This window comes from Anthonomus grandis, chromosome 6 (assembly GCF_022605725.1).
Source record: "Anthonomus grandis grandis chromosome 6, icAntGran1.3, whole genome shotgun sequence".
In the NCBI taxonomy this organism is placed as follows: domain Eukaryota; kingdom Metazoa; phylum Arthropoda; class Insecta; order Coleoptera; family Curculionidae; genus Anthonomus; species Anthonomus grandis.
The window spans coordinates 25953724-25976568 of record NC_065551.1 but is presented as its reverse complement, the minus strand read 5'-3'; the positions used below and the strand labels follow the sequence as shown (position 1 = coordinate 25976568).

At 29.4% G+C, this 22845-nt stretch overlaps 1 protein-coding gene across 1 annotated transcript in view; it reads right to left on the bottom strand.

Moving 5' to 3' along the window:
* The window catches only part of LOC126737445 (calpain-9-like), a 131404-nt gene extending 110827 nt beyond the window's left edge, over positions 1-20577 (bottom strand). Inside the window, exons 1-2 of the mRNA XM_050442353.1 lie at positions 20321-20577; positions 544-929 (exon numbers count right to left, since the gene is read on the bottom strand). Of these exons, the coding sequence (XP_050298310.1) occupies positions 544-853 (310 nt within the window). The 5' untranslated portion in view covers positions 854-929; positions 20321-20577. The remainder of the gene's footprint in view (positions 1-543; positions 930-20320) is intronic.
* Between the last annotated feature and the right edge of the window lie 2268 nt (positions 20578-22845).

The window sequence follows — 22845 nt, the reverse complement described above, 5'->3', positions numbered from 1 at the left end:
TTTCTAGAGTTTACATTTTAAAACAGTACCAGGTTGCAGTAATTAATAAGCGGAAGCAGAAATTTGTTTAATTTTCTTAATAAATTTCTTTTAATGAAAATAATGATATCAGTAAGAGAATTCAAAAGCTGTTAACAAAAAACAAACAAATATTCTAATTTTATTCAAATTTTAAGACATTTGGAAAGAATATTCTGGTTTTTGTCCTATTCCTGTTACTTTTTGAGATTTAAAATTTTCAAGTGAACAAAAATTTTTTGCAACATTTTTCTAAAATTTTTGTTTTAACTGAATTAGACACTCCAATCATATAGAGCATAGTCTGCTTTGTGTTTCTTGTTGATATTACTACCGAAAAATGCCATTATCTTCTAAATTCTTAAACGTTTCAAAAACCATTTTTCTCTCATGTCCTACTAACTTTAATTAGGAAAATGGGATATTTTGTTACGTATAATCATTAACATAACATAAACCACTCTTTACTTAACAATTTACAAACAGACATATTTCATCCAAAACCCGAATATTATTAATACTTACTTGTATGTCCATTACTAATCTTATTAGCGTTTCCATTTTGCTGATACAAGGGCGTGTGTCCGTTATGATGCGCATGTCCATTGACACCATTATGTCCCGCGTGTCCGTTAATAAAATGACTGTTTTGGGGCGCATGTCCGTTAAGACCCGTATGACCATTTAGTCCGTTATGACCGTTATGTTGGGCATGACTGTTATGACCATTTTGATGGGCATGACCGTTGGGTGGTGGATGACCATTACCGATGAAGATTGTATGGCCATTTAATGGCGCATGACCATTCGCTCCCCGAAACACTGTTTGAGGCATATTGAAAAACCGGACGCCTTCTTACTTGTTGATAGTTGGGTTACATGATGGGGGATTTTTGGTGCTATGGTTAAATCTGAAATGTAAGAAAAAAATATATGTAAAAAAAATATATGTTTACTCTCAAGATATTTTAAAATTTTCAGGCATGTTTATGGCTTTGTACTTTTTTATATTTTACTATCTATGTAGGGCAATTGCACTTTAGATGACAAAGTGCTTGTATCCGTTTCAATATTCGCGCCACCAGCCGCAAAAGGTCATTTATACATTGGCTCCCAGATGGCGTTATCGGTCAAAATTTCTGCTCGCATTGTTTAGCTGTTGTGTGCTTATGTTTATTTTTAGTGTTTTTATTTATAGTATTGTCTTGAAAGTATTTGCGTCGAAGAATTTATATAAGGAAAGTTTCTTGTTGTGTTTGGAGTAGTTTGACACGAGCTATTAGTAATGTGCTTTATGAATATTGAAGAATAATTAAGACACAAATAATAAACATACTATGTTATTTTACCCTTATGTTCTTTACGGTGAGTAAAAAAATTCAAAAATCCTATCTATTTTTTAGGATGCCTAGCAACTATCAACGAAATCTATCTAGTCTGTGCGTCATTCTTAGTGAAATGAAAACAAGATGGGGTCGCTAAAGTAAAAGGTTAAAGACTTATAAGCATTTAACGTGTCGCAGGCACTTCGACGTCACTTCACGAAGGTTCCTGTAAACTTCGATTGGTTTAAGCCTACCATTTCATTGAGAGTTCCTGAAGTTCCTTCCTCCGCAAGAATAGGAGCTTTCAATAAGCCTAAGATGATGAAGTTATTCGATCATTTTAGACAATGATATTCCACAGAAAAAAATTTACAACATGGACAAAACGAACCTTAGCACAGTACAAAAGCCACTAAAAATATTTACCCAGAAGGGAAAAAACAAATTGATGTATTAACGAGTGCAGAACGAGGCCTGCATATCTTTGTCACTATATCTGTCAATGCTGCTGGGAATTTTGTTCCGCCTTCCATGATTATCCCAAGCAACAACTATAAATACGAATTCTTCCATGGTGCACCACCACGAGCTATGTTCCGATACTGGTTACACGGTGGGCCACTTGTCAAATGGATGAAAGATTTCATAAGATCTACTGCCTGCAATACTACAAACAAAGTTATTTTAATCCTCGATGGCCACAGTCGAAACAAAAAGTCACAAAAATATAGAGGCTGGACTTCCGCCTTGGTTTAAATAATCTAAAAGCTAAGATCATGGTCAACCAGTAGATAGACACCTCCAAGAACGAACGAACGAACCTCGAGGCTCTAGAGTTTGCTAAACTCAATGGTGTCATAGTGCTGTGTCTGTTGCCGCACTACACCCATCGGATGCAATCCCTCGACGTTTCATATTCTGAATCACTAGACTCATACTGCAAACGAGAGATGACCACCTGGCTAAAAGCTAACTTTGTAGAACTGTAAAGCCAAATCGCCTATATTTTTGGAATAGCATATGAAAGTGCTGCCACGATCTGAAGTACGAGTGATTTTAAGAAAAACGGCACTTATCCGTTGAACTTACATATTTTTTTCTGGATCACGTGCCTTTGCCTACAGAAGTAACTGACAATGATTCTTCATCATACATTCCCATCAATCAAATGAAAAAGATATTCTTGGAACTTCTGTTTCAAATCCAGCATAGCATACGATGAATCCAATATCTATTCAGCGTGATTGTCAATTCATTACTACTAGTAGCTTGTCTACCATCCAGAACATGTTAAATTATATTTCTCTACTTCCGAAAGCAGGGTCTATGGGGAAGCAAGTAAAGTCCGAAGCCAAAGCAAGTAAAGTACATAAAGGGATGAAATAAATAAAATAATAAATAAATAAAATAAACATTTTTTACAACCTACCCCTAAATTTATTTTATATCATCTTTAGATTTTTAATTATTTGCATTTAAATAAAAACTATGCCATCTGAATGACAATTCTCCTATAATTTTATCTACTTACCCTAAACCAAAAAAATATACCAATATTATTGTACTATTGTTTATGTGAAATATATTTTATTTTTCCAGAGCTCTAAAAATTATTGCTAGTTTTTTATTTATAGTAGCTTCTACTATAAGAGTTGCGTGTCACATTAGAAGTAAGGATAGTTTTCCAAATTGACAATTTATCGCAATCACGTATTTCTCTTTCACGTCTTTCATGTTTAAGTTAAAAGCAAATTTTATTAATAGAAAAAATAGATAAAACAAAAAATAGATATAATAATGCCAAATGATATATTTTAGATGGATATTCTAGTAATACTTTAAATTGTTGTGTATAAGTTCATTAAATATTCTTAAAATATCTCACGCAATAAAACGATTTAGCAATGTGCTTGGAATTTTATTTGAGTGGTACTTATTCCCTTCAAATTTTTTTCATTAATTTATGCTTTTTAGTAAGTCATTAATTCATTAAAAAAATAAATTTATAAATAATAATAACAACATTTATAAAAATAAGTAATAATAACAGAGTTAGTTAAATTACTATAAAATACTTAATTCATTTTAGTCCTTGAGCAATATAATTTACAAGCACGTTTATCAAAGAACATTTATATTATCATATAAAATTCAAAAATAAATGTTTCTGGCCACGTTCTAGAATATGTGCAATACTATTATGGAATATTTATAGCACTTGACTGACTTACAAAGGAATGGTTATTAGCAGCATAATAAGGAATATGCGTGTGTTTATTTTCTTTACAAAATTAAACTAAGGTTAATTGGAAGGGTATATTTAGCAGTTATTTAAATAAATAACTATTTTCCTGGACAACTAGCCAACAACTCCTGTGTAAGATTCTGTGTTATATATAGAATTCTATTCTAATAGCAACGTCTTTATTCAGGATAACATACAGACAGCACATTAAGCCGCTGTATTGCCAAATCATCGAGTTTAGAAAACCCTTAGCAACAATGGCCCTAATGGGCTCGCGGTGTTGTCTACAAGGCTTCTTCTTGTTCTTGTTCTTCTTTGACTTGCTCATTCAAGAACTGTTTTGGGGGAATAGAGATGGCAATATTATCTAAATAGAATTATACGTAATATAAGATAGCTGTACAAGTTATTTTATACACCTATTTTTTCAACTTTTTTTATCAACTCTAACAATATATTTGATGATTTATGTATTTAATTTTATTTATTTTTTATGAGTTAAGTTTGCTTTTAAATTTTTAAATTGCATTATTACTTGTACTATTTGAAATTTGAATTTTAACTTATTTGAAATATCGTTTTAATTAAAAATTTATTACTTTTACTTCTTTGTCGTTTTCACGCACTTATTTAATTAATATCTGCTTAAACACTTATACTATTTTTTTATTGGATATATTTTTGTTTCATTTTTTATATTCTTAAAAAAAATAATTTACTAATTTAAATTTAATGCAGAATATTTTGAATGTGGGCCTGTATTTAGTAAATCTTAATTATAAACAATAAATCAGAACCTTCAATGGCAAAGTTTTGAATTTAATTAACATGTGGCAAAAATGATGTCTATAATTTTTTTTCTTTAATTTATATGTTTAAAGCTGTATTTTGTCTTGCATTTTAATCCTAAGTCTTTTTTTTTAATTTACTCATATTGTGGAATATAATAATTAATGTATATTACATGGAATGAGTTATATTTTAATGTATATTTTAGAGAGTATTTTGAACCGTAGTAATACCAAATTTTTAAATTTGAAAAAGATTGCAATAATGCTATGGGTTTAATATATTGTAGAATGCACTTCTAGTGTCAGTTTGAGGTTTTCCTCTCGCCCCATCTTTTTCATATAACTATTTTACTATAAAATTATATTATTGCCGGAAATAGTTACGAAATTATTTAAACGTCTCTTCCTTTTACCGACGCACGGCTTCTCAACAAAAACGTCATTTTCTATAAATGCGCATAAATCATTCGTGAGTAATTGCTATAAAAACTGTATTAATTAAATCGCAAATGCTCGTTATAAGATGACTTTAATAATTACAGAGGAGGAAGAAAGAACCACAATGTACAGTTATTCCAGAAAATGTAATAAAAATGCAGCAGAGCACGAATATGGGCTCTTTCTTATATGTTTTTGCTAACAAATAACAGTATTATATGCTTATATGTAACTAATATAATAAATAAACGTCACATCGAATAAATTATAACCTACTAAAGCAGAGCTTTAGGATTTATTAATATATTTAACGATATTTATTAATTTGGTTGATTCAATAGTTCAATTATGGTAATTAAAACTTAATTCGAAAGACTTATTATATCAACCCATGACCACTGGCCAGCAATGCAAAATATCTGAATATTAATCAACTATGACATGTCAAAAATTACTCTTTAAAATTCATTCTGTTTACACTCAGTGATATAAGGTGTATCAAAGGTGTATCAACACTCTTCCCGTACTGACAAAGTAACATGCATTAGTTCGGTGTTTACTGGGTGGCAATTGCAAATCATTATAGAGCTAAGAATTACAATAGCACCTGACCTGCATCAATCATTATTAAATTTTTTAAATAATCCATTTTACTTTCTCACATCACGGCATCATATTAAAGAGAAGGAAAAAAGTAAAAGTGCAATAGTAACGAAGAATCATTGCTCTATATCAGGAACATCTCGCGATTCAATGAAGAGCCAAACAAGCAAAATCATCATTGTATTGTGTTTCTTCTATAAGGAAGATAGTTACCTTATTATTATCCATTAAATTGCACGGAGCGACTGGTATTTTTTGGATTATTAACCCTCATAAGAAAAAAAATGGTTTTTATTACATGGCAAGTTTTTATTATAGACCTCAGTGTGGCTCGATTGTTATCGTTTTATGCACCTGAATTATTCTATCCCTATCTTGATTGTGTACATTTAGTATACATTGCGTAGTGTAATGTAACGGTCTTTTTATTCATGCACCTTTAAAATAAGTGGGTATTGCTTTTTTTGGTTTTTCGTAATCATCTGGGTAATAATGTTTACCAAGCCTTTGCCTTTTAAAATTGTGCCGCCCATACTGATTATTCTATTTTAAACAGATACTTGCTTAAGAAGAATATTAAATGCCTTAGAGTTCAAAAAACCCAGAATTTAATGAAATTTGGTTTTGTTTAAGCATTATAGTATAGTATTTTATTTTACTTAGGTTGGAGTATTGAATTAGTTATTTTGTCCACATCTTAACAAATCAGTTTGCACACTATAACCCAATTCATTTGTAGTTTTTCTTTCATTATCTTAGCTTGTCTCTTTACTTATTACTCAATAATTTCTATAATTTTCTTTTACGTTCTGTGTATTAACCGTGCTTTAATTTTATATGGTTGTTTTATATTCTAAATGTAAACAATTAATTCAGTTCAAAGAAAAACTATTAGTTGTAAACTACTGGATAATATATTTTAATTAGTCAATATTGTGGTTGAAGATCCAGCGCTGATCCTAAATACTCAGGTAAAATTTAGCATTTTCCCATTACTGTAAGTTACTGTGTCAGCATTTAGTAGTATATGATTCATTTAATGCATTTCTAATAAACATATAGGAAAGAATCACATTAGTTTAAGATTTTTATTTTAAATTTCAAATTTGCAAATTATGAGTTTTGACTTTTATGCTTTTATGAAAATTTATTCAAGGTAATTAAACATTCTTACGTAAAATGTTTTTTTTTTTAATATATTTTTTTTGTTTTTCAGTTTTTCGTCTTTATTATCCATTTTCCATTATGCATTTTCTTTATTAACTTTTGCACATTTATCAGTTATTTTTTTAGTTTCTTTACGATAGTTTCATGCTGTTATGCAAAATTTAAAATGAAATTAAATGTTTTTCTTTAATTTAAGCCTCATTTTTTTTGATGTGATAGTTAATAATATTTTTATAGTAATGTGGTATAGTATTCAACTAATTCATACTATTTTATGTATTATTTTTTTATCATATGTTTGTTCCTAGAGGTTATATGATGCTATGAAATATGTGTATAGTTTCAGATTCTAAATTTCAAGTAAAAAAAGCAATGAAAAATGATGTCTTTAGATATTTGCAACTTACAATTTGCTTTATATAGGCGATATCTTTACAATATATTGAATATCATTATTACAGAAAGTTAAGAAAATGATCTGCCATTCAATGAAAAAAAGAAAAAACACATCCTAGAGAGAAAAAGATAAATATACAATATCTCTTTCCAGTCCACATCATGAGACTGGAGACTTGTCGGAAATAGATCTATGTACATAAAAAAAACAATGAGAGTAATAGGCGACTGTGATCATTCGGTCAATTTTTTGTTTAAAAGTGGTTTAACACATTGTTTATTATCATAATTTTTAACTTCTGTTTATGTATTTCATTTAGGTATGTCAATATATTACCAATATTCTATTTATCTCTGTTTCTTCTATTTAGTTTAACGTCAGGATAGCTCTAATATGTAATACAACAACTATTTTACCATAGATGCAGAATTCAGTATTAACAGTGATGTATATATTTTTTTTAAATTCTTTCTTCAATTACGTTGTTAATTCTATAAACTCCTAAAATCTAAAACAAACCTCACAAATAGAATCTGCAAATCAGACTATACCATATCTGCTACATAGTAATAATTATTTTTTTTTCCTTTTGCATCAATATAGTGCATATAAGACCTAAATATAGCAATTATATATAGAAAGTGACAAAAACTGTACTTATCTTAATTAGAGAACCAAGTATATCCGTTCATAGGCATGGGGCAATTATCGAAAATTGATGTTGGTGCTTTCACTGATACGCTTTAATGCAGTATTGGTGTTAATTTTATCCGAATTCGTCCGTAGAATCAGGTTAAAGACTCTTTAGGGCTTTCAAACAAGGAACGGATTAAGAAAACAATGTATAGTGGATAATATGACTTATTATATCTGACATTTAATGGTATTTATGGGTTTGTAAAGATCATTTAATATGTGGTTTGGTTAATCGTAGTCTAAGCACGGGTTGGGACGTAGATTGATTCATGGGACTGTTTGTTAATATTTTAGATAAATTTGAACATTTTTTATTTATGCCACTTCTTTAATTCGAGAGTCAAACTATAAAAGCGTAAAAGATAAAGTCAATCAAAAAGAAAAGTTGCGTAATTTGATGCTCACTAAATTATTGTTTAGTTCTTTTAAATTCCTTATACCTACTACCAGAGAAATACGAAAAAACACTAAAATTTAATAAAAACTCCCTATTTTTTTAAATTTGATTTCAAATAATAAATCAAAATGAATAATATGATTCTTAGCTTTAAATTGTAATGAAGTAAAACGAATAGAACCACGTTTTGTTTTTTTGTGAACATCATCAACATTTTTATTCCCCGTCTTAAGCATCATATCAAATTGCATATAAAACCCCTTGTATATTAAAATGTTGAAATAAAAAATTAATTTGTGTGTAAAAATTTTCTACTTTCTTAAAAATTTTCTCATGAAGATCTTATGAAGTGTCCGTATTAACTCTTTTTTAGAGAATCTTTAAAATACTCAGATAGGATCAAGATTTAAAAAATTTATTGAAAGACTATCAATATCTCTAAAGTTGGTGTATTTATAAAGAAACATTCAAACGTAAAGCCTTTGACAGTATCAAGATTTCTCTCAATCAGCTGATAATGTATTCAATATTCTCAAAATCGATGTATCCATAACGAAATTTGTAATGGTCTTTTTGGTGAAGAAACTTATCAGCTAAATCACCTAAAATATGAAACTAAAATAAATAAAATTGTTAAAGCCTTATCCAGTACACTTGAGTTATATAAATAGATCAATAAGAGGTGTTTCAATAAGAGCACAACATTTCAGTGTTCAAGGAAATATGGTTTTCTGTTGCAAAGTATTGAAATACTTACAGATTTTAAAAATATACACTTGGGAATTATGTATAAAACAAAATCGTCTAATATTAACTTTTATTGTTTCGATGGTTGCAAGCTTATTGGCATAAACCTATGACTTCAGATAACCCAACAGCTAGAAGTCCAAAGGCATCAAATCGCAAGAGCGTGGAGGCTGATTCTGTCACCAAATCGGGAAATGACACGACCAAAAGGGAACTCATTCATCGTCGTCATTTACTTGGCCAGTATAACATACTGAAACCACTTGTCATTAAGATCAATAGCTTCCAAATAATGCGCAAGAAACTGTTCGCAATTTACCGTTACTATATTACCTTCCCCGTTTTTATAGAAAAATGGTTTAATTATTCAGAGCAGAATGCATACTATTCAGTCACACATTGTGGATATATTGCTTTCTGATAATTCATTCGTGGATTTCGTAAGCCTCAAATGTGACAATTTTGCTTATTCATGAAGCTATCGAGGTAAAAATGGGTTCACTATTAAAAATAATTTTGTTTGCAACTTGATCAAGGATCCATATGGTGAATTTCTCTTTGCTATTCTTAATCTGCTGGCAGAAGTGGTTGATGAATGAATTTTGTAGGCATGCAGCAGTAAATCTTTTAGAATGAGTTTATCATTTGTTCTGAACGACTTCACGTTTTGTGAAAATTGAAAATAATTTTCAAAACAGTGTTATCTGTCGATTTTTTCCTTCAAATTTCTCGTAAATTAAATAAAACAAATCAGTAAATTATCGTCAACGTGCAGCTACGATCCGAAAATTGCCCGGGCAGCTGCGGAACATACAACATTCACTGAGAGGTACCATATTTTCAGAATTTTTTTATTGGAAGTTCTTCCCTAAGTTAACCTTTAAATTATTACTATATTTTTAACTACTCACACTATAATCAAATCCCTATATGGTCATGTCAGTGCCCATCCTAAAATCTGAAGTGGTGCCAACCACACCCTTTAATGACCAGAAACCCGGAACCAGCGGTCTCCGTAAGAAGGTCAAGGTACTCATGGAGAAAAAACTACACTGAAAATTTCGTGCAGTGTATTCTGGATGCCCTGGGAGATAAACTGAAGGAAGCCACCTTGATTGTCGGTTTTTTTTTTCACGTTTTGTGTTGTACATAAGTACTTTCGATTTTTTAAATTATTCTCTTTACAGTAGACGAATGAGAAATATTATTTCGATCAAACATTGGACGCAGTTTACGAATAGTGGCACTTAAATTTTACCATTTTAATAATAATTTTTGACAAACAGGACGCGTTGTTCTACCGTATAATGGCTCCGTGTTTATTAATTCCCATCTGTCAACTTTTGATCTGTCACGTCATATTCATGTGGCATTATGACTGTCAAACATGGCACGCAATTCAAATCTTGCGTACTTTTTGAAAACGCCTTTAGATACTAATTACTGTTCCATCGCAATAAATAAATGAACTAAATAATATTACATAAACTAAAAAGAAAAAAATTATAATTTTTCCTGGATTCCTAATTTTTCTCCTTTTCCTCTTTTCTTTACTTTTTTCCTAGTGCTATTATTATTATGAAGATTGACAATTATCTTCTCCTATTATATGGTTTTTCAATCAGTTATATGGTAGTTTGAGTGCTTGATATATAGTATATGTTATTATAAATTTAATTCAAATTTTCACGTTTAGTAAATCTTTATATGGGACTCATTAATTGTCAACGTTAATAGTTTTTAAAAAGAACAGAATGTAACAAATGAGTTATCATCGTCTAATCAAAAAAATTGGTCTAAAAAAATTTATCAGCATTCATATAAAACTAAAATCAGTATAAATGTTATAGTTTTATTGCAAATTTTAAAATGAAAATATCGACACCAATATTTTGAAGCATTAAGGTAGCTGATTCAAATAGGGTAGTAGATACTACTAGGTACTTGCTTCATTATTTATCCGAACTACCTAGGTTGGATGTTCACGTGATTTGTCGTGATACTAATATTAATATTCTAGAAGAGAAACGAGCTTTAAATTATGTCCAAGAATATTTTACCCTTCTTATTATCAACTTCTATAATTCATATATTAATATTGTTCGTATTTGAGAGAGAAATTTACAAAAATTTTGCCTCGACCGATATTTATTTTGGGGATATTAAACCTTATTCGTTAAACTACAAGACAAAGGATCATTATCCAACTACCAGCAAAATGTGAAATCAGAAAATTTATAATAACTGTCCAAACAAACAAAATTAAGGAGTACATTAATTATGAAGAATTGCAGCAAGACTACTTTTTAATAGATTGGAATTAGAATGGAAGAGAAGGAAGTTTATCCAAAGCCTTTTAAAGGCTATTAAAAAAAATAACTTTTTTAGGAATTGAAAAAATTTCCATCTTGTTTAACTCTTAAACAATATTACAACATGTGTTAAAGAAGTCTAGAAAAATAGTGTCAAAAAAAAACAATATTAAAAAAAAAATTAAATAACCAACAAACCACTAAATATCTATGAGAATCGGTCAATAAAATTTATAAAAAAATAACTAAAAAAATCAGGATATTAACAAATTCAAATCAATCAAAGCAATTATGTCTGATAAAAAAAGAAATATCCGACTTATTTAATAAACACAATGAACCTGAAATGACAACGTTTCTTAATTTTGGTTCTGAGCAGGAAATATTAAAAATTATAAAAAACTTGAAAACCAAAAAATTTCCTGGATTTTATGCAATACGTACCGAACTCTTAATAGACAAAAAATTAATAGACAGGCAACTTTCACATCCATTAGCGTTTTTAATAAATAAATGTACAGGGCAATGCAATTATCCAAAACAATGAAAAATAGGTGTTACTTCTCCATTGCTAAGATCTGGAAGTAGGCTGAATATTATAAACTAACGACCAATTTCTCTGATATCAATTGTAGTAAAAGTCCTAGAAATAGTTCTAACAAGTAGAACCATGAAAGTTTTAAAAAAATACAAATTAATATCTGATGATCAATTTAGGTTCATAGACTGTAGATGGATAGAGAATGCAACTGCTGGACTTACATCACAAATAATATATAAGTAGAAGTTACATATCTCTGCAGTATACGTGATTTCCGTAATGACTGAATTATACTAAGATTTTAATTCAATAAAAAAAATGCAATTTTAATTGAAAAAAAAATACCGTAAGAAACAAGAATACTTCTAACAATAGATAAGATAACAGTATCCATTATTAATATAATAAATTGATAAAATAATCTTGAGTTGAACGCGAATCAGCATCAGTTTACAATAAAGCGTCATTTATAAAACATGATTTTTGCAACACTCGGCTGGGTTACATAATTCATGAAAACGCTATAGGATTAAATGAACGGCCAACTCTACTGATGATAAATAGAGTTTATTTTAATCAATTTCTTCGGCGGCTCTCCGCTTTAACTTCCTTTTTTAATTTCCGGGGGCAGAAATGTTCTTGAGCTTTAATAAACGTGTAATCAAAGATAATTCCAAAGTAGTAACGTTATAAAGTAGGTTATTAAAATGGCACGCGTGGATAATCTTCGCTGCGTCTTTATTTTATATTTCTCCTACTAAAACGGTTGACTTGTGTGGTTAAATGGTTTACCGTTACATAGCGAGATTACGGCGTTATATTGAATTGAATAGTTTGATGTTACTAATTATGGTTTCTGTTATTTGATTTATTCTTTGCTTCTGTTTAACTTTGAAGTTAATGAAAGAGATTTTAATGATTCTATTTGTATTTACTATATAAGTTGGATTGAGCGTGGACTATGTTGATGATGAACTTTCTTTCATAAAAAAATGCTTTGAAAATATTGTTTTAAACGTTTTTATTTTTTGTTCAATAATTCTGCAATATTGCAATCATTGAAACTTTTTCATTTTATATCAGGAAGCCAGCCATTTTTTACTTATTTTCGTAGAAACCGATATTATGTGAATACAGATCATTTGCTTGTGACTTTTAAAACGTAAAAAATTATAAATTAAAATACAGCCTAAGATATATTTTAAAACTGTACATTTTCCAAAGAGTGTACTGCTATGATAAAATTAAATTTCCTGACAACGACAAGAAAACGGTGGACTATGATTCCCTATAAACTTGTGTTGTAATTATGGACCCCATTCAAATCATACTTGGCGAATTTCTAACTCTATGAAGGTCTGTATGACAGTCCACAATACATGGCAGACTTGCACAATGCGAGTTCCTCTTCTTTACAATTTAAATATATTCCTTATGACAGAGCATTAACACAGAATTGAAAAATATGCGATTTTTAATGCGGGAAAGGAAACACATAAAGCTTGTTTACAAAGTAAGAAGATAATCGACTACAGATTTGCCCTTAAAATCCAGATAAAGCCAGTATCAAGGAGAAGGCCCAGAAAAATTGCACAGAGTTGTCTTTACAGTTCTCCAGACAAATTTCTGGTAAAAAAGATTAAGGACTGAATTTTTGTTGTATGAAAAATAAGCCTATTTAAGTGGAACCACTGCTCTGATTCCGATAGTGAGCCCTATGAAATTTTTATAGCTATAAGATGAGATTATTGTGTTGTCAATAAATTACGTATGCTGATGAGCATAAAAGTAGTTAATCATTATGTAAATCAAGACTAATAAGGGTCTAACTCTTAAGAATTTTAATGTGCAAATACCTTTTCCTAAATCAATACCTGCAACTCCTACGCTTTAGCAGGTGATCCTTAATCCTTTCGAGAGAAGACAGTCCATCCTAATATATACAAATAGAAACAGACAAAAAATAAAGCCAAAGAAGAACTGTTCTAAAAATAATGTAAGCCTACAAAATAGTCGGCGGAAGCTGTAACAGTTTGCGCTGGTATTATCCTCATAGAACTTCAAATCAAAGAGAAAACTCGCATAGAGAGACGCATTAATAAAACCCAAATATAAAACTCAGGAGAACTGAAAACAAAAAAAGTACAGATTCGCAGAGAAAAGCATGAAAACACTTGAAACATGGCAAAGAAACTGGGACAACCAAGTAGTTAAAGCATCATAGACGCGCAGACTTATTAAAAAATATCAGGACATAGTGTAACAAAAAGCATAAAGAAATTAGTTTTTACATGGCTCAATGTCTGATGGGACATGGTTGTTTTATGATTTACATCCAAAGAATCGGCAAAAGGCAGACAGATACATGTATGTACGACAACGAAAGCGACACTGCAGAACACTCTCTGTGTGTTAAGAATCAACATTGGAATGACCAATCCGTGAAAACATAGTGAGCAAAGTGTTACAAAGTGAACAAAGGAAAGAAACTTGGGAAAACATATAAAAAACATCATGGAAATAGTAATAAAAAAAAAAACACAAACTAAGGAACAGTTGAGGGATATAAGGGTTGATAGACCAAATGGATCCTTTTTTTTATTTTGTCGATGTTTGAGTGAATAATGTCTCTAACCTCAGCAAGAGGGCAAGCAGCTTACGCAGAACCTGGGCCTGGAAGCATTAGACTTACAGGCAACCATAATAAGAATCCAGACTTGTGTCCAATTGATGAGAGAAAGGGCGCCAAGGAGCCGAAACTTCGCAATCATTACCGAACCAGCAACTTAAGGATAGTCTAAGACTAGCTGAAATACTATGCAAAACTGCTGGGAGTAAATCAACTTGCAATTAAGGAGACCAGCAAAAGACTCATAGGCCAATCAGAATATGTGACAATGAGTATCAGATCCTAGTTTGAACTTGAGCCTAAAAGCTACTGCCAAAGATGGAACTCTTCAAACAACTTTTGGATAGTCTGTCTTTTAGGAAGGGTGAGCACATACTGGGCCACTCGAAGCAATAACTGCAAAAGATAGCAGGGCTACTCACAGGTCATGCACCCTACAGGAAACACCGCTACCTAGATATACCGCTAGATAGAGGTTTTGAGGAAAAGGCAGAAAGCACCCTTTACATTCATGCTTCCGCAAAGCATTCAACTAGACCAGGACAACAGTCCTGAGTGAAGCCAATCCTTCATCATAAAGGATAAGAATCATATTACTGGGCAAAATACTGGATTTCTTAAAAGGAACAGATTTAAACATGTAGGAGTAAATCTATGGGGCAGAATAGGACTGCGACATAGCAGACCGAAGTGTAGCTAACAAACTGATTCTCACAAAAACCTAATCAAACCTGATTGACATAAACTGAAATATCTCCATGGTAAAATTCGAGGTTCTCGAGTGGGTTGCAAGTGTTATTCAATATGGGTTGCAGCAGTACAACTATACAGCTCAAAAGCAATATTTAAGACAAGGCTGCTAACACATATCAAAATTTATGCGTGTCAAATTTTGTAATGCCTCAGTATTTATTCATAATGTTGTACTTAGTTTTGGTGGAATTTTTAAATTAATTATAATTTGGTAATTTGAAGTTTGCATTGCTGTTATAATAGTAGCATATTCATTTTAAGTTTGGTGTACACTGTTGTTTTTTATAATTTAAAAAACTGTAGGAATTCTAGTAATAATACTACAAAACATTTATATAAATAATCAATCAATTTTATGAAAATGCTATTTTTATTTCATTATTAATCAAAAGTTTTAACAAATGAGGTATTAATAATTAAAGAGGATCATTTTCTACCTAAATAAATTAATTATACTCGGTGCATCATTTCAAACTCAAAACTCATAAGCATTTGTGGTAAACTTTTTAGTTATTATTGTTGAAAACTTTGTTCCAGGTTTGTCTTACATGCAACTACTAATAAAAAAAAGGAAAATGGAATTTTTAAATAAATCACACGTCAATTAAATATGAACTACATTTTTAATTACTAATATCAGCAAAGTAGTCCGACCTGTCAATTAGTTTTTTTGTAGTAAATGAGTCTAACAAATGTGGTATTAGAAATACTATAAAAAAAAAATAAAAAATAATAAAATATATTAAGGGCCCTTAAAAAAATTGTCCAATCTTAGAGATAACGCGAAATTAAAAAAAATAAGCTTAAAAGAAGGTATAACATACAATAAAAAATATATATAACATTTTATAATGTATATTTATACTTTATATAACTTTTTCTTCCAATATTCTTTTACTATATAAAAGTCATCTATCGTATCCAATTAAATTATGCCTTCTGTAATAATACCTAAAAATATGAAATTTTTAGGAAACAAATAATTAAAATTATAAATCGTATGACCTTAGCTTTTCCTATAGATCATTTTTTATAATCTTATTCGTGACCCGCATAAATATAAAAGAAGATTGCACTATGGTCGCATGCAAACTAAAATGAGCCTGAAAAGTACTTATTATATGCTTAACTAGGTAATAAGCCTCTTTAATAGGCAGGTTCTTTATTTTTGTCCGAGTTTTATATACAAAAGTATTTAATCGTTTCAATGTTGAGCTTAAAATATCTTAAAAAACTAATTTTTCCTTATAATATTGATTTTTGATGACACTGAATGTTAAGTGGACTTGAAATCTTAAATTACTTTCTAATTACTGCTTGGTTCATTAATTTAAACTTAATTTTTAAATAAAGACAAAGAATCTACTAACTTGCCCCAAGCAAATATAGAGTATTATGCTTTAATAAGAGAAGATTTCATGGCAGGTGATATTAAAAAAAACTACCATTTGAACTGTAGAATATTGAAATCATCACAACAATTTTACTTTCTTAAAAATATGGTGACATACATGCTATTAATGAGAGTTAAGAAGAAAAACCAATATTTTAAGGCCTGCTAGCTGAACAGAGCTGCATTTTTTAAAAACACTCTTAGCTTAATTTTTATTCAGTTTTGTAGTAGTTCAGTTTTGATCATTATGTATTTAGTTATTAGTGAAGTATCAGCAGAGTTTTTAGTGGTTCGTTTTTAGCAAATAACAAACCTAAATATTAAGAAATAAACACTTTGTTCAAGAAAATGCTAATTACTGATATATGTCATTATCTTTTTCGATATTAAGCAAATCTGCTTTTTGTATTTCTTTCCATTTTTTTCTACACTCCGTACCTTGTCCGTATACCATTTATTGAACCATAAATATATTTTATTTACAAATAATGATCACCAATTATTTAACACTATTGCAATCATACTGATAATAAAAACATAAATATTGCCTAATTAAAGAACCACAAATATTAAATAAATATATCGGCAAGAAGTTTAGTCCAATTTTTTGACATTTTATAAGTGGATGTTAAACTTAAACTAAATTAATATAAATAATTATAAGACAAAGTATCCTGGACAACGTATAAAAAATTTAATTAATTAGGGTTAAAACACATATTTATTAAATTTATCAGTTAAAATTTGCTGTCGCAGTATGCCATTGCTGGAAATCTATCCCTTAAAATGCACGAGAAAGTGTGTGCGAAGTTGTGTCACTTATTATTATTTTAAGTGTTAGTTTACTATTAACTATGTATAGGTTCAAAACGGAAAAGTAATTAGGTTTAGGGTAAGACAGGTTTTTTCTGTATTAAGTTCTGATGACATTGCAAAACTTAAAACTCTTTTCCCAGTAGCTTTTTACATTAGTTATTTCAGATATGGCGGCTTTTGTCCAATAACTCTAACAATAATTTATCAAAATGTACAAGGGTTGCGGACTAAGATAAATGTTTTTAAATAAAGTCTGTTGTCGAATAACCCAGACATTTTGTGTTTTAGCGTGTGTTAAAAAAGTTCCGTATCCCCTTAATAATTCGTAAACGCGTCCTTTTATAAAAAAGTGTTCTAAATAAAAATTATAGATCTAATTAAGGAAGATAATTTTGCATATACAGGAAGCATCACAATGGTAGTAGAGACCTAGAGTAAAGGTATATTTTTTTATATATTTGCCAATTATACGCAAAATTTTAACACAACTACATGTAACATATGCTATACCTAACTTTATTTGATTAAAGGATACTATGGTTTAAAAAATTATTTTGTAAAAATTATTATTAATAAAACATTCAAATACTAACTTATAAAAAAAACAATAATAAAAGTATTTAAACCATAAACTTAGTTAATTAAATTATGTTAAAAATGGCCCTCTTGAACGGTTTAACAATGTGCTAAATTGAAGTAAAAAGCGTTTGCTATATTTTCTAACATGTTGAGAGTTATCAATTCATATTCTGCTTTAATTATGTCTTGTAATACATTAAAATTTTACAGCTTAGTCGCATAGTTTATTTTATATACCTCTCGAGAAAGTGGTCTAGGGGTGTAGGATCAGGACTTGTTGCTGGCCATTCAATTTCACCTCTTATATTAATTATTATATATTATTCATATTTTATAATTAATTGATGTCAAAAATAAGCAAAAAAGTAATGAAACTACCTGAATAGGTAAAACTGTTTAAAGAGTAACCTAATAACATTTTTATTTATAAAGTACTTTTTTACTCTATCCAATCTTTTAAGTGGTAAAATTTTGCATAGAATTGGAAAATGCTTAAAAATATACCATTGTATTTAAAAAGGGTAACTTTAATCTCTAGCACTGTTGTGATGCCTCCTGTATATGCAAAGTTATTTTCCTAACGTAGATCTAAAAGATATCTATAATTTTTATTAAGGACACTTTTTAATAAAATGGCGCGATAACGAATTATTAGAGAGGTCCGGGACTTTATACATTCCTACAGTAATTTATTCTCATAATTTGATGCAAATTAATACCTTATGTAATTACAATAATAAGCTTCTAGATCTAGTTTTCTTTAACAAACTAAACATGTCAGGTTCGTTTTGTTCCCGATCTATTCATCCTTTAATTAATTTGTTTTACTTTGTGTGAAATGATTTAATTAAAAAATTTCCGCATACTACCGATCAAATATAATAAGTTACTAAAGAAAAAAAAAGTTTATAAAGATTGATGTATAAACATGAAAATTACTATAATTTATTTAAACTTTTAATTTATTAATTTATTTTAAGGGAGATTAGCCCTCTTAGGAGTTTGGAATGATGACACAAAGAGAGTAAATAATGGAAAAAACACAAGATACTAATGTTTAAAAGCTTTTTTTTCTGCGTTTTATATACGTAAATTTTGCTTTCACTTTCACAATCTTAGTCTTTCGGATTTCGAAGTTTTAAATGGTTTAAAATATTTAGAGCTAAAAAAGAGGGTGAGACCTGATGGCATTCCTCTATTTTTTTAAAGAACATTGAAAAATGCCTTTGCAGAATTACAAAGACAATGTTTCATTTTGGTGAATGCTACTAAAAGAATACATAAACATTGTGGAACTTTCATATGCTATAAATTAAACAAAAACTTTTTTGTTAGTAAATTTGTTAAGCGAGTGTTAGCTATTTGGATTGTAAATGTATTAAAGATTTTTTAAAATTAAATAACTAAGTTGTGGCAGAACGTTACTTATTTTGTTTATAGCTATATACTATTATCTTTTTATTTATTTTGTTCAATATTGTAAAATATAGAAAAAAAATTAAACACAGTATTTATAAAAATAAATATAGGCTACGCTATATTTTTGTTAAGAATTTGGCAAGCGGAGGCAGATTTGAAAAATATATAGTGTGTCCTATTAAAAAAGAAACTTAAAATCTTAAAAATTGTAACCTCTAAAGAAAATTTAGGTACCCTACTGATTTCTAACGCAAAAAAAATTACAAACATCAAGTTTTACTTTTTTAATATGTCTTACAATAGCAAAGTTACAAGGGATGACTGAAAATGCAATTTGCTTAGTGTACAGCATCGCGAAAAGAGCATCTTTTTATTATAATCGGGAAACAATGAAACATACGAAAATAGGACATTCTGTACTATTTAATGAATTTTTTTTTAAATTCACATTCAAAATTATGAGCCATTTCTACTTTTGAAATTGACATCCTGTAAATTAAATCGTAGATGTGTGTTTGAATTTAGATTAGTGTTAGTTAATATTGTGATACCATTTTAAGTGTTTTTACCTATTGTATGCCCTTTAGGATCACCAGTAAATAAATAAATGAAATGTATTTTTTATTTATACTCATTTTTTTAAATATTGCTGTGATACCTAAATTAAATAATATTTAAAAAAAAAAAAAAGATAAAACGTCCAAAAATAACGTGAACTGGTAAATGTTCTCAACATAAATTATTATTTATTATGTTTTTATGAAATATTTTGTAAAGTTTATTAAAAAAATTATTTATACCTTACATGACAAAATAGTAAAATGGAATTAAAATTATGGCTTAGAATTTACAAAAAACAAATAATTATATTAAATAAGAATAATATTTGCCACATTTATTTCAATTAAAAATAAGTTAATATATATTTTAATCACTAGCTTCAATAATTTAAAATTTATATAGCATGTCTTGGTGCCCGATGTATTTATTTAAAAAAATTTTGTATTATACTGATAATGCAAAACACTCCTAATAAAATAAACAAGTGACATACCATTATAACTATCTTAATAAAAAATCCTCGGATGCAAAATGAAACAACCAAAAAAAAAATCACACAAATAACATTAATGTCAGTAAAACAGTCTCAAATCTGTTGCAGTCATACCATAAAAAATCGCAAAAAAAAAAAGAAAAACAGAAAAACGGCGCTTGTTACCGCGCGAAAAGCTCTCGTCTTCGGCGAAACGTGACGCCCGGAAAAGAGTTTAAAAAAAACTCGTGAACGCCGCTTGTTGACGATGTCTTCACCGCAAACGATGCGATGAGGAAATGTACGGAAGACGAAAAGCCGCCGCTGCTGCTCTGCTCCTGCTGCTGGCCTATCATAGAACAGAAATGCGCTGTTGTCGTTAGATATAGAAGAAAATCTTCAACAGCAAGTCATACTTCATTCATAATCTACAGAAAGTCAACTTCTTGAACAATTTTATAGAGTTTAACCATTACCCCCACAGGAAGAGTTATTCTACAGGAAGCATTTGTCCTACAAACACACATTTCTAAAAAATGAAATTTGTTTTAGTTATTAAGTTACAGGATACATTTTGACATTCCTTGTATCTTTGTAAGTTACCAAGAATAAGGACTTTCGCGTCTTTTCATAGATAAGTATCGAAAACATCAAATAATTTTTTTACTATTATTTCCGAGCACATCTGTCTAAATTAGTTCTCCATTACTTAATAATCTTCTGTTCCTCCTAAAATGGTCCTCTTGTTCTATAGTTTCTTTAACACTCGCCTGTTGATTTCTTCAATTTCCAAATAGATGAAACCAACTGGCAACAGCGAATTATTAGAGATGGTCGTGCTTCTTCAGACACCTGTTGTATCACCTGCCCCACGAGGGAAGTCTCTTCTTCGTCTAATTACAGTAAAATCAGCGCCGTTTTATCGGAAGTCCGTTACCTGTGTAACTGATTAACGATAAGTTCTTTTTTTATAGGTAGGTTTTCAGTATGTAATATTAATTAGTAGGCATAAGAATATTGCATAACAAATTGTTTATGGGTTTGTTATTAATTGATTATTATATATTTTTATTGTTCTTGTTTATGATGTTAAACTTGGTTAAACTAAGAAAAAAATAAATAATTAGTATTTCTTAAAGTATACCTACCAATATTAAGGTCAATTTGTCATTTGTCACACATGAATGATTTGGGTACTTTATTAGGGTAAGCGTTTTAACGCAAGGAGACAATTTTATATGCATACTTATGTATTTAAAAAAAGAATTATTTTATATCAAATTTTCTTAATACAGAAAAGTAAAATAATTTTTGATGTTTTATTCAATCTCATCCATCCTATATGAGTGTGTTGACGCGGAGAGGATGGGCGAGAGTTGATGCTTATAAGCATTAGATATACATAAATTACAAGAAAAAAAATTCTTACTAAAAACTTAGAAATAGTGTACTCTGTAGTAAATAGAATTATAAATAAAATAAATGATAAATAAACTTAGCTTCTAAAATTATTTACAACTTAGGTATATCTTAAAAACATGTTTACCGCAAAATATGCAATGTTTTTCATACGAGAACCCATCTTACGCATTTTGCACATTTTATCCAGTCTGAAGCGGTTCATTGGCCATTCTTTTCTAAATAACCCACACATTCATCGCAATTAAAATTTTCGTCATCGGTAGAATTATTGACAGAAAGATCATCATCATTTTCTGGTCTGATTTGCATTAAAAATTATTAAAAGCACTCTTTTAAAAACCCGTTATTTCCTTTGTTGCTTTTTGTTTTGATTTTTTAATTTGTGGAATAAATTTTTGGATGTAAACTTTTCTTTCTTCAGTATTTTTTTAAAGGTTGATAGGGCTAGATTTTGAACAAGCAGTTTTTTCTTTTTCGTTTCTTTGAAGTTACAATCTTTGGAACTAGAGAGAGATCTTCTAAAATTCTTGAAGGAGTCTAATCTAATCTCGAAGATATTATAATTATTTTAGGAGATTTCTGAGAGAAGGACCAGATTGCGAAGAGTTACTGGTATTCAACATTGTAGAAGGGGAAGAGTGTGAACTAGCCAATGTTAAATTGTGCGTTATCCTAGTTGATTGAGAAGGATCATCCTGTTTAGTTAAATAAAAGTGCTTATTTATTAATTGTTGATCAGATAAATTATTTTCCTCAAAAGAGAGGAAGGCATTCTCTGGGATAGAAGATAGTTTTAACAAGTAAAATTCTGTAGCACGAAAGCCTGAAATTCCAATCTTAGTTGTTGCTGCACATATTCAAGAATCAGCAAGAAGTTTTCCAAGAGGCCTGCGTTCAATACATTTTCGTACATTTGCTCTTATAATGTACATGCACTTTAAAATAACTTTTTTAAGTGGCCTAAAGAATAAGCGATTAAGGGACCGAAGAATAGTGATCATTCTCTTTTCCTTTAATGAGATTAACATCATTACTTCCTATTGCGGCGATAACCTTTCGAGGATCATGATTTAACTGTAGACCAGTTTCGTTCATATTAATAATATTTAGAGGTTTATTTAGTA